At 44.8% G+C, this 13,548-nt stretch overlaps 1 protein-coding gene across 3 annotated transcripts in view; it reads right to left on the bottom strand.

The window, feature by feature from the left end:
• LOC121539826 (serine/threonine-protein phosphatase 2B catalytic subunit alpha isoform) overlaps window positions 1–13,548 on the bottom strand; it is a 49,771-nt gene that overhangs the window by 31,856 nt on the left and 4,367 nt on the right. For all 3 annotated transcript variants that reach the window (XM_041848490.2, XM_045207084.1, XM_045207086.1), the window contains exons 2-3: window positions 4,066–4,266; window positions 2,450–2,574 (exon numbers count right to left, since the gene is read on the bottom strand). In XM_041848490.2, the coding sequence (XP_041704424.1) occupies window positions 2,450–2,574; window positions 4,066–4,266 (326 nt within the window). The remainder of the gene's footprint in view (window positions 1–2,449; window positions 2,575–4,065; window positions 4,267–13,548) is intronic.

The raw sequence follows: 13,548 nt of genomic DNA, 5'->3' as shown, positions 1-13,548 counted from the left end.
TTTGAAGGTAGGCCTTGAAATACATCCACAGGTACACCTCCAATTGACTCAAATTATGTCAATGAGCCTATCAGAAGCTTCTAAAGCCATGACATCATCAACTTAATGTATGTAAACTTCTGACCCACTGGAATTGTGAAACAGTGAATTATAAGTGAAATAATAATCTGTCTGTTAACAATTGTTGGACAAATTACTTGTGTCATGCACAAAGTAGATGTCCTAACCGACTTGCCAAAACTATAGTTTGTTAACAAGACATTTGTGGAGTGGTTGAAAAACAAGTTTTAATGACTCCAACCTAAGTGTATGTAAACTTCCGACTTCAACTGTACCTTATTTCCATAAGTATTCAGACCCTTTGCTATGAGACTCAAAATTGAGCTGTTTCCATTGATCATCCTTGAGATGGTTCTAAAACTTGATTGGAGTCCACCTGTGGTAAATTCAATTGATTGGACATGATTTGGAAAGGCACACAGCTGTCTATATATGGTCCCACAGTTGACAGTGCATGTCAGAGCAAAAACCAAGCCATGAGGTCGAAGGAATTGTCTGTAGAGCTCCAAGACAGGATTGTGTCGAGGCACAGATCTGGGGAAGGGTACCAATAAATGTCTGCAGCATTGAAGGTACCCAAGAACACAGTGGCCTCCATCATTCTTAAATGGAAGAAGTTTGGAACCACCAAGACTCTTCCTAGAGCTGGCCACCTGGCCAAACTGAGCAATCAAGGTAGAAGGGCCTTGGTCAGGGAGGTGACCAAAAACGCGATGGTCACTCTGACAGAGCGCTCAGGACCTCAGACTGGGGATGAAGGTTCACCTTCCAACAGGACAACGACCCTAAGCATACAGCCAAAACAACGCAGGAGTGGCTTCGGGACAAGTCTCTGAATGTCCTTGAGAAGCCTAGCCAGAGCCTGGACTTGAACCCGATCGAACATCTCTGGAGAGATCTGAAAATAACTGTGAAAAAACGCTCCCCATCCAACCTGACAGAGCTTAAGAGGATCTGCAGAGAAGATTGGGAGAAACTCCCCAAATACAGGTGTGCCAAGCTTGTAGCGTCATACCCAAGACTCGAGTATGTAATCAAATCAAATCAAATTTTATTTGCCACATGCGCCGAATAAGCAAAATGCTTACTTAAAAGCCCTTAACCAACAATGCAGTTTTAAGACAAAAAGTGTAAAGTAAAAAATAGATAAGTAAAAAATAAAAATAACAAATAGTTAAAATAAAATAACAGTAGGGAGGCTATATACAGGGGGTACCAGTACAGAGTCAATGTGCGGGGGCACCGGTTAGTCGAGGTAATTGAGGTAATATGTACACTACCGTTCAAAGTTTGGGGTCACTTAGAAATGTCCTTGTTTTCGAAAGAAAAGCAATTTTTTTGTCCATTAAAATAACATCAAATTGATCAGAAATACAGTGTAGGCATTGTTAATGTTGTAAATGACTATTGTAGCTGGAAACGGCAGATTTTTTATGGAATATTTACATAGGCTTACAGAGGCCCATTATCAGCAACCATCAGTCCTGTGTTCCAATGGCACGTTGTGTTTGCTAATCCAAGTTTATCATTTGAAAAGGCTAATTGATCATTAGAAAACCCTTTTGCAATTATGTTAGCACTGCTGAAAACTGTTGTGCTGATTAAAGAAGCAATAAAACTTGCCTTCTTGAGACTAGTTGAGTATCTGGAGCATCAGCAATTGTGGGTTCGATTACAGGCTCAAAATGGCCAGAAACAAATAACTTTCTTCTGAAACTCGTCAGTCTATTCTTGTTCTGAGAAATGAAGGCTATTCCATGCGAGGAATTGCCAAGAAACTGAAGATCTCGTACAACACTGTGTACTACTCCCTTCACAGAACAGCGCAAACTGGCTCTAACCAGAATAGAAAGAGGAGTGGGAGGCCCCGGTGCACAACTTAGCAAGAGGACAAATACATTAGAGTGTCTAGTTTGAGAAACAGACGCCTCAAAGGTCCTCAACTGGCAGCTTCATTAAATAGTACCCGCAAAACACCAGTCTCAACATCAACAGTGAAGAGGCGACTCCGGGATGCTGACCTTCTAGGCAGAGTTGCAAAGAAAAAAACATATCTCAGACTGGCCAATAAAAATGAAAAGATTAAGATGGGCAGTCTGAGATATGGCTTGCACTGTACACTCTTAGAAAAAAAGGTGCTATCTAGGTACCTTAAAGGGTTATTCGGCTGTCCCCATAGGATAACCCTTTGAATTACCATTTTTGGTTCCATGTAGAACCCTTTTGGGTTCCATGTAGAACACTTTCTTCAGAGGGTTCTACCTGGAACCAAAAAGGGTTCTCCTATGGGGACAGCCAAAGTACCGTTTTGGAACCCTTTTTTCTAAGAGTGTAGTGTGGACTAGTGTGCACTAGGTAGTGTGTACTAGGTACGTTAGTATGCCCTCACCTCGATACTGAAGTAGCCCCGGTCCACGTAGTCCCCTAGGAAGAGGTAGCGGGTTGTCGCGGGGGAACCGCCCACCTCAAACAGCTTCATCAGGTCAAAGAACTGACCGTGGATGTCTCCACACACTGAAACACAGCGTTACAACAATGTTACACTCATAGAATTAGGAATTCAAATCATTCTAGTAATTAAAAGGGTCTCTACGGTTAGACTAGCATACAACCTCAAACACAACAATGTTAAACAAACAGACAACCGCAGTACTACAGAATCACATTCCTATTACTTTAGTTGTATCTTGTTTTACTGTCCCTCTTACAATAGATGACAACCTGCATGTATTTCCAAACAGTCTCTGAAAGTGACAACAAAGCAGAAAGGTAACCAACAACCCTTTCTCTTCTCTTTCAAGTACAGTAAATGTCAACTGTCAAATAAAAAAAGCCCTACTCTGACAGTGGCACTACCCCCACTTCACTCTCTCCTTACTGTCTGTAATATGTTCTTACAGAACAAACAGCATAAAGCGTTAGAGAGATGAAGCGTGATGGCTGCTATGTGTGTGTGTGTCTCTTTAGCCTGCCAGTAGCCTGCCAGTAGCCTGCCAGTAGCCTGCCAGTAGCCTGCCAGTAGCCTGCCTACCATCTCTTCTCTCTAGGGACTAGCAGTATTTTAGCTGAAAACCCTACAGTAGCTAGGTAGCTACCTTCTCTTCTCTCACTGTGAGTGTGGGATGTGTGTGGTCATGGAATTATAATAATAATAATAATAATAATAATATGCCATTTAGCAGACGCTTTTATCCAAAGCGACTTACAGTCATATTATCATACAGATACCATTAGCATGGAGAAAGACACACACCAAAGCTAGCCAGTAGCTTGGTGTCTTTAATGTAGGCTACAGGCAGAAAGCTAGCCAGTAGCTGGGTGTCTATAACGTAGGCTACAGGCAGAAAGCTAGCCAGTAGCTGGGTGTCTATAACGTAGGCTACAGGCAGAAAGTTAGCCAGTAGCTGGGTGTCTATAACGTAGGCTACAGGCAGAAAGGTAGCCAGTAGCTGGGTGTCTTTAATGTAGGCTACAGGCAGAAAGCTAGCCAGTAGCTGGGTGTCTATAACGTAGGCTACAGGCAGAAAGCTAGCCAGTAGCTGGGTGTCTATAACGTAGGCTACAGGCAGAAAGCGAGCCAGTAGCTGGGTGTCTATAAAGTAGGCTACAGGCAGAAAGCTAGCCATTAGCTGGGTGTCTATAACGTAGGCTACAGGCAGAAAGCTAGCCAGTAGCTGGGTGTCTTTAACGTAGGCTACAGGCAGAAAGCTAGCCAGTAGCTGGGTGTCTATAACGTAGGCTACAGGCAGAAAGCTAGCCAGTAGCTGGGTGTCTATAATGTAGGCTACAGGCAGAAAGCTAGCCAGTAGCTGGGTGTCTATAACGTAGGCTACAGGCAGAAAGCTAGCCAGTAGCTGGGTGTCTATAACGTAGGCTACATGCAGCTACACAAGTCTCTTCCTTTCTCTCTCTGGATCTCAATCTTCTTCCCTGTCTTTTTCTCCTTCCCCTCACCTGTCCTCTTTCCTTTCATCTCTTCCCTTGTCCCCTCCCCCTCATCCTCACCTGTGACTGGGGCCTCTATATCCAGCATGGTCCTCTCCTGGCGCAGAATGGCGGCTCCCTCATTGATGACGCGTAGGGCCACCACCTCCTCCAGGCGGCCCTCCTTGGTGAGGTGGGCTTTGAGCAGGTCTACTCTGGGCTTCCCCTCACAGTCAAACACCTCCTTCATGGAGAGCCTGTGGCTCAGGGGGAAGGGGACCGCTAGGGAGAGGAGAGGAAGGGGAGAAGGAGGAAAAAGGAGAGGGAGAAAGATGGAGAGAGAGATGGGGGGGATGGAGAGAGAGATGGGGGATGGAGAGAGAGATGGGGATGGAGAGAGATATGGGGGAGAGATGGGGGGATAGAGAGAGAGATGGGGGAGATATGGGGGGATGGAGAGAGAGATGGGGGAGAGATGGGGGGATGAGAGAGAGATGGGGGATGGGGGATGGGGGGATGGAGAGAGAGATGGGGGGATGGAAAGAGAGATGGGGAGATGGGGGAGATGATGGGGATGGAGAGAGAGACGGGGGAGAGATGGGGGGATGGAGAGAGCGATGGGGGATGAGAGAGAGATGGGGTAGAGATGGGGGGATAGAGAGAGAGATGGGGGAGATATGGGGAGATAGAGAGAGAGATGGGGGAGATATGGGGGATGGAGAGAGAGATGGGGAGAGATGGGGGATGGAGAGAGAGATGGGGGATGGAGAGAGAGATGGGGTAGAGATGGGGGATAGAGAGAGAGATGGGGAGATATGGGGGGATGGAGAGAGAGATGGGGTAGAGATGGGGGATGGAGAGAGATATGGGGGAGAGATGGGGGATGGAGAGAGAGAGATAGGGGAGAGATGGGGGATGGAGGGAGATATGGGAGAGATGGGGGATGGAGAGAGAGATGGGGGAGATGGGGAGATGGGGAGATGGGGGGATGGAGAGAGAGATGGGGGAGAGATGGGGGAGATGGGGGGATGGAGAGAGAGATGGGGAGAGATGGGGGGATGGAGAGAGAGATGGGTGTTAGGGAGAGAGAGATGGGGAGAGAGAGATGGGGTGGAGAGAGAGATGGGGATGGAGAGGGAGATGGAGAGAGAGATGGGGATGGAGAGAGAGATGGGTGGAGAGATGGGGATGGAGAGAGAGATGGGGGGAGACAGGGAGAGAAAAAGGACAGAATAAGAGAGAGAAATGTAATTCACATCATATACAGTACAGTAAGCAGCAGGATACAGGGACATGACCTATCTACCTACTTATCTATGCTGCAGAATGCTGTGGTAGCCATGCTGGTTAAGTGTGCCTTGAATTCTAAATAAATCACAGACAGTGTCACCAGCAAAGCACCCCCACACCATAACACCTCCTCCTTCGTGCTTTACGGTGGGAAATACACATGCAGAGATCATCCGTTCACCCACACTGCGTCTCACAAAGACACGGCGGTCTCCAATTTGGACTCCAGACCAAAGGACAGATTTCAACGGTCTAATGTCCATTGCTCGTGTTTCTTGGCCCAAGCATGTCTCTTCTTATTATTGGTGTCCTTTATTATGGTTTCTTTGCAGCAATTTGACCATGAAGGCCTGATTCACACAGTCCCTTCTGAACAGCTAATGTTGAGATGTGTCTGTTACTTGAACTCTGTGAAGCATTTATTTGGGCTGCAATTTCTGAGGCTGGTAACTCTAATGAACTTATCCTCTGCAGCAGAGGTAGCTCTGGGTCTTCCTTTCCTGTGGCGGTCCTCATGAGAGCCAGTTTCATCATAGCGCTTGATGGTTTTTGCGACTGCATTTGAAGAAACTTTCAAAGTTCTTGACATTTTCAGGATTGACTGACCTTCATGTTGTAAAGTAATGATGGACTGTCGTTTCTCTTTGCTTATTTGAGCTGATCTTGCCATAATATGGACTTGGTCTTTTACCAAATAGGGCTATCTTCTGCATACCACAAATTAACTTTTAAGAAGGCACACCTGTTAATTGAAATGCATTCCAGGTGACTACCTAATGAAGCTGGTTGAGAGAATGCCAAGAGTATGCAAAGCTGTCCTCAAGGCAAAGGGTGGCTATTTGAAGAATCTCAAATATAAAATATATTTTGATTTGTTTAACACTTTTTTTGGTTACTACATGATTCCATTTGTGTTATTTCATAGTTTTGATGTCTTCACTATTTTTCTACAATGTAAAAAATAGTAAAATAAAGAAAAATCCTTTAATGAGTAGGTGTGTCCAAACTTTTGACTGGTAATGTATGTACACAGTGTATGTGTTTGGGCAGACAGTATCGGAGCATGAGGTCTGATACCAACAGGCTCAGAGACAGTTTCTATCTACAAGCCATCAGACTGCTGAACACTTGAACTGGACTGACCACCTGCTCTGATTCTCCGCTCCTTAGCAAACATGCACTCACTCATGCACACAACCACACAGACACACACACATATACATTCATGCTACACACACACATCACAACTGCTGCTACCAGAGTCTTATTATACTGCTCAGTTTATACACTGCAACCCCAATCCCCCCTTCCACAATATTGGACTACAGTGCCTTCTCAAAGTATTCATACCCCTTGACTTATTTCACATTTTGTTGTGTTACAGCCTGAATTCAAAATTCTAAAGGTACACACTTTATTAGAATACTTATGAAATGCACATTATTTTATTTGGTAACACTTGTTTATTTTCCCTCGACTGTGTGGGGGGAGCAATATCTACATAAGGGTGCAAATTAAAAACACACAAATGCTCTGACGAAGGCCTTGAGGCCGATACGTAAAGCTCAATAAAGAGCAGCAATAGAGTAAGAGCATTGGGTTAGGGTTAGGGTTAGGGTTAGGGTTAGGGTTAGGGTTACATTGCAGTGTGCAGGTTTCTTATTTTTTCTTACAGCCTGAATTGAAAATGGATTAAATATATCTACACACAATACACCATAACGAGAAAGTGAAAACATGATTTTAGAACTGTTTGCAAATGTATTGAAATATCTCATTTACATAACTATTCACACCCCTGAGTCAATTAAGCAATAATACATGAGGAGGTGTGGTATATGGCCAATATACCACGGCTAAGGGCTGTTCTCTCGCACTACACAACGTGGAGTGCCTGGATACAGCCCTTAGCCATGGTTTATTGGCCATATACCACAAACCCTTGAGGTGCCTTATTGCTATTATAAACTGGTTACCAACATAATTAGAGCAGTAAAAATAAATGTTTTGTCATACCCGTGGTATACGGTCTGACGTACAGTGCATTCGGACAGTATTCAGACCCCTTGACTTTTTCCACATTTTGTTATGTTACAGCTTTATTATAAAATGTATTAAATAGTTTTATTTCCTCATCAATCTACACACAATACCCCATAATGACAAAGCAAAAACAGGGTTTAGACATTTTTGCAAATGTATTACAAATAAAAAACAGAAATACCTTATTTACATAAGTATTCAGACCCTTTGCTATGAGACTCAGAAATGTAGCTCAAGTGAAGTATTCAGACCCTTAACTCAGTACTTTGTTGAAGCACCTTTGGCAGTGATTTCAGCCTTGAGTCTTCATGGGTATGACACTACAAGCTTGGCACACCTGTATTTGGGGAGTTTCTCCCATTCTTCCCTGCAGATCCTCTCAAGCTCTGTCAGGTTGGATGGGGTGCGTTGCTGCACAGCTATTTTCAGGTCTCTCCAGAGATGTTCATTCAAACTGGTTCAAGTCCACGCTCTGGCTGGAGCAATCAAGGACATTCAGGGACTTGTCCCGAAGCCACTCCTGCGTTGTCTTGGCTGTGTGCTTAGGGTCGTTGTCCTGTTGGAAGGTGAACCTTTGCCCCAGTCTGAGGTTTTCTCTCTGTACTTTGCTCCGTTCATCTTTCCCTCGATCCTGACTAGTCTCCTAGTCCCTGCCGCTGAAACACATCCCCACAGCATGATGCTGCCACCACCATGCTTCACCTTAGGGATTGTGCAAGATTTCCTCCAGACGTGACGCTTGGCATTCAGGCCAGAGAATTTTGTTTCTCGTGGTCTGAGAGTCCTTTAGGTGAGTTTTGGCAAATTCCAAGGGGGCTGTCGTGCTTTTTACTGAGGAGTGGCTTCCGTCTGACCACACTACCATAAAGGCCTGATTGGTGGAGTGCTGCAGAGATGGTGTCCTTCTGGAAGGTTCTCCCATCTCCACAGAGGCACTCTAGAGCTCTGTCAGAGTGATCATCGGGTTCTTGGTCACCTCACTGACCAAGGCCCTTCTCCCCCAATTGCTCAATTTGGCTGTCCTGCCAGCTCTAGGAAGAGTCTTGGTGGTTCCAAACTTCTTCCATTTAAGAATGATGGAGGCCACTGTGTTCTTGGGGACCTTCAATGCTGCAGACATTTTTTGGTACCCTTCCCCAGATCTGTGCCTCGACACAATCCTGTCTCGGAGCTCTACGGACAATTCCTTCGACCTCATGGCTTTGTTTTCGCTCTGGTATTGTATGTAGATCGATGAGGGGGGAAAAAATATTTGATCCATTTTAGAATAAGGCTGTAACGTAACAAAATGTGGAAAAAGTCAAAAGGTCTGAATACTTTCCGAATGCACTGTACCACGGCTGTCAGCCAAGCCAATCAGCATTCAGGGCTCGAACCACCCAGTTTATAATTCATGTTAGAATCACCTTTGGCAGCGATTACAGCTGTGAGTCTTTCTGGGTAAGTCTCTAAGAGCATTGTATACCTGGATTATACAATATTTGCACATTCTTTTTTAGAATGCTTCATGCTCTGTCAAGTTGGTTGTTTATCATGGCAAGACCAAGATTTTCAAGTCTTGCCATAGATTTTCAAGCCGATTTAAGTCAAAACTGTAACTAGGCCACTCAGGAACATTCAATGTCACCTTGGTAAGCAACTCCAGTGTATATTTGGCCTTGTGTTTAAGGTTATTGTTCTGCTGAAAGGTGAATTTGTCTCCCAGTGTCTGTTGGAAAGCAGACTGAACCATGTTTTCCTCTAGGATTTTGCCTGTGCTTAGCTCTATTCCTTTTCATTTTATCCTAAAAAACTCTCTAGTCCTTGCTGATGATAAGCATACCCATAACATGATGCAGCCACCACTGTGCTTGAAAATATGGAGAGTGTTACTCAGTGATATGATGTGTTGGAATTGCCTCAAACATAGTGCTTAGTATTTTGCAGTTTTACTTTAGTGCCTTATTGCAAACTTGATGCATGTTTTTGAATATTTTTATTCTGTACAGCACTTTTATCAAACTCATTCCACAGAGGGCCGAGTGTCCGTGGGTTTTGGCTCCACCGTTGTACTTTATTGATAAATTAAGGTAAATCATTAGTAAGGAACTCCCCTCACCTGGTTGTCTAGGTTACTGATTAGTAAGGAACTCCCCTCACCTGGTTGTCTAGGTTACTGATTAGTAAGGAACTCCCCTCACCTGGTTGTCTAGGTTACTGATTAGTAAGGAACTCTCCTCACCTGGTTGTCTAGGTCTTAATTGAAAGGAGAAAACTAAAAACCTGCAGACACTCGGCTCTCTGTGGATTGAGTTTGACACCCCTGCTGTACAAGCTTCCTTCCTTTCACTCTGTCATTTAGGTTAGTATTGTGGAGTAACTACAATGTTGTTGATCCATCTTCAGTTTTCTCCTATCACAGCCATTAAACTCGGTAACTGTTTTAAAGTCACCATTGGTATCATGGTGAAATCCCTGAGCGGTTTCCTTCCTCTCCGGCAACTGAGTTAGGAAGGACACCCGGATCTTTGTAGTGACTGGGTGTATTGATACACCATCCAAAGTGTAATTAATAACTTCACCATTCTCAAAGGGATATTCAATGACTGCTTTTTTATTTTTACCCATCTACCAATAGGTTTCAAGTTTCACGTTTGAATGTCACGTGCACAAGTACAGTGAAATGCCTTTCTTGCTAGCGTTAAACCCAACAATGCTGTGATCAATGAAACTCTTTGCGAGGCATTGGAAAACCTCCCTGGTCTTTGTGGTTGAATCTGTGTTTGAAATTCACTGCTCGAATGAGGGACCTTAAAGATAATTGTATGTGTGGGGTACAGAGATGAGGTAGTCATTCAAAAATCATGTTAAACACTAGTATTGCACACAGAGTGAGTCCATGCAACTTATTATTTGACTCGTTAAGCACATTTTTACTCTTGAACTTATTTAGGCTTGCCATAACAAAGGGGTTGAATACTTACTGACTCAAGACATTTCAGCTTTTAATTTAGTATTAATTTGTACAAATTTTAAAAAAAACATAATTCCACTTTATGGGGTATTGCGTGTTGGCCATCTTTTAGTATTTCTTATTTAGTATTTCTTATTTCTTTAGTATTGTTACATTGTCGAGAAGTAAGCATTTCATTGGACGATGTGTACCATGCGTATACCGTATATACGACTAATAAAACTTGAAACTTGAATGTACTGTCTGTGTTATAGGTGGTCTAGCAGGCTTTATTTCAGCATGGCATTGGCTGAGTTGTCGGCCTGTGCTTTGCAGCGGTGTTTCTCTTACATAATGAAGGCCTCTAGGGCACTGCTGGAGATGACTGACGAGGAGACTGATAAAGCAAGAGCTGCACGTGAGGACTCACACACACAGGAGCAAAGGCAAAAGCCCACACACACACACACACATAGACACAAACACACATACACCCACGTATGCACAAACATACACAAACAAAGAAATACAGAGACAGAAATACACACATACAGATGAAGAAGAAACACACGCATACACACACACACACAAACACACATACACACACACACAAACACACATACACAAACACACAGACAAACACACATATACACACACACACAAACACACATACACACACACACACAAACACACATAAAGGTAATGTTCTGCAGGATCTACAGAGCCTCATGAAGCCCCACCAGTGCTAACACAGATAATGGCCTAGATCAGGAAAGTAGGCCTTCCGCTCTCTCTCTCTCTCTCTCTCTCTCTCTCTCTCTCTCTCTCTCTCTCTCTCTCTCTCTCTCTCTCTCTCTCTCTCTCTCTCTCTCTCTCTCTCTCTCTCTCTCTCTCTCTCTCTCTCTCTCTCTCTCTCTCTCTGTTTCTTTCTGCCTTCTATCCATCACCCTCTAACTGTCCCCTACTACCTCCTGACTGCCCCTATCACCTAAACCTTAAATCAGGCTAATTCATCACCCCCCACACCTCCAACCCCCTCCCTTCACACACACACACGGACACACACACACACAAGGACGCACACACACACGGACGCACACACACACGGACGCACACCATCACTTCAGGCTCTGCAGCTCCCCACTAGTCATGTGTCTCTGAGATATTGGAGGTATTCCACACTGTGCTAAAGGCTAACCAGGTCAGGTCACTGCTTCAGCTCCACTACGGTAGGGTTAGCCCTACAGGGAACTAGCCCACACTGTTCTTTTACCAATACAAGGAATGTCCTGTCCAATGTATTGCCCTAGTCCCACCACTAAAATTACTCTAACCCATTATGGTATGGTATGGTATGGTTTGAGGGTGTGTGAGGGTATGCGACGATGTGTGAGTGTGTGTGTATGTGCAAGTGTGAAAATGAGTGTGTGTGTGTGTGAAAGAGACTGTGATTGTGAGAGGAGAGGAGAGGAGAGGAGAGGAGAGGAGAGGAGAGGAGAGGAGAGGAGAGGAGAGGAGAGGAGAGGAGAGGAGAGGAGAGGAGAGGAGAGGAGAGGAGGGGAGGGAGGGGAGGGGAGGGGAGGGGAGGGGAGGGGAGGGGAGAGAAAAAGTAGGACAGATTTTAAAGAGAATGGAGAGTTTGAGAAAACGAAGTACAGTACTTGGGGAAAAAAGGCTTTATAGAAGATTATAAACTGGGTTGTTCGAGCCCTGAATGCTGATTGGCAGACAGCCGTGGTATATCAGACCGTATACCACGGGTATGACAAAACATGTATTTTTACTTTTTACATTTATTTTATTTTTAATTACGTTGGTTACCATTTTATAATAGCAATAAGACACCTCAGGGGTTTGTGGTATATGGCCAATATACCACGGCTAAGGGCTGTATCCAGGCACTCCACGTTGTGTCGTGGTAACTGCCCTTAGCCGTGGTATATTGGCCATATACCACACCCCCTCATGCCTTATTAGCCTACTACTGTATATGTACAAACAGTTGAAAAACACTAAAGTGTCTTTTATCAACACATCTGCTGTAGTTAGACCTGACAGCTCTGCATTTGCCATTGGTTCAAAAAACCATTGCTGCGTTTCCCCGTGGCGTGCGTTTCCCCGTGGCGTCTTGGTGTGTGTTGTTGACTGCGTGTGAGGAATCTGTTTCTGTCTCAATACGTTGGCCTCTGCAAGACCTCGTGGAGAACGATACGACACATCTCAGGAGATCTGTTCATCCTACAGCCTGTCTCTGCATAAATAAATGAGAGGGAGGAACTGAGTGATGAAAGAATGGGAGCATTGAACGAGAGGAGTGAGAGAGTGCAAAAGAAGAAGGGAGGAGGGGTGTGATAGTGCACATGCTTGTGTGTTTGTGTGTGTGTGTGTGTGTGTGTGTGTGTGTGTGTGTGTGTGTGTGTGTGTGTGTGTGTGTGTGTGTGTGTGTGTGTGTGTGTGTGTGTGTGTGTGTGTGTGTGTGTGCGTGCGTACATGTGTGTGTACATGCGTGTGTGTATGTCTACATGTATGTGTGTGTGTGTGTGTATGTGTGCGTGTGTGTGTTCATGCCTCTACCATCTCTGACCCAGATCAGCTAGCAGCCTAGCACAGATCCATGGGTCTTTGAAGGTGTGTGTGTGTGCACGCCTCACACATGAAAGACCATCGCTGTACATATGCTCACACACACACACACACACTGACAGAAACAACGGTCCATCCCCTAACAGCATGTCCTCATTAGACAATCCCTCTCTTTCTCTCTCTGTACCTCTCTCTCTCTCTACCTCCTTTCCCTTCTCTCTGTACCTCTACCCCTCTCCCTCTCTACCTCCTTTCCTTTCTCTCTGTACCTCACTCTCTCTCTACCTCCTTTCCTTTCTCTCTGTACCTCTATCCCTCTCCCTCTCTACCTCATTTCCTTTCTCTCTGTACCTCACTCTCTCTCTACCTCCTTTCCTTTCTCTCTGTACCTCTATCCCTCTCCCTCTCTACCTCATTTCCTTTCTCTCTGTACCTCTCTCTCTCTCTACCTCCTTTCCTTTCTCTCTGTACCTCTCTCTCTCTCTCTACCTCCTTTCCTTTCTCTCTGTACCCCTCTCCCTCCTTCTCTCCCTCCCTACATACTCTAAATGGCATAGATAAATACTCTGTCCTGCCATAGTATGCACAGGACTAAGAGAAAACTCTCAACGTGTGACCCACCTCACTACGGGCACCCCCGCTGGCATACGCTCACACAAAGCCCCCCTCACACACACACACACATTAATATTTACTGTACACATACTCACACACAC

This window comes from Coregonus clupeaformis, chromosome 3 (genome assembly GCF_020615455.1).
Source record: "Coregonus clupeaformis isolate EN_2021a chromosome 3, ASM2061545v1, whole genome shotgun sequence".
Lineage (NCBI taxonomy): Eukaryota > Metazoa > Chordata > Actinopteri > Salmoniformes > Salmonidae > Coregonus > Coregonus clupeaformis.
This window is presented reverse-complemented; position numbering and strand designations above follow the sequence as displayed.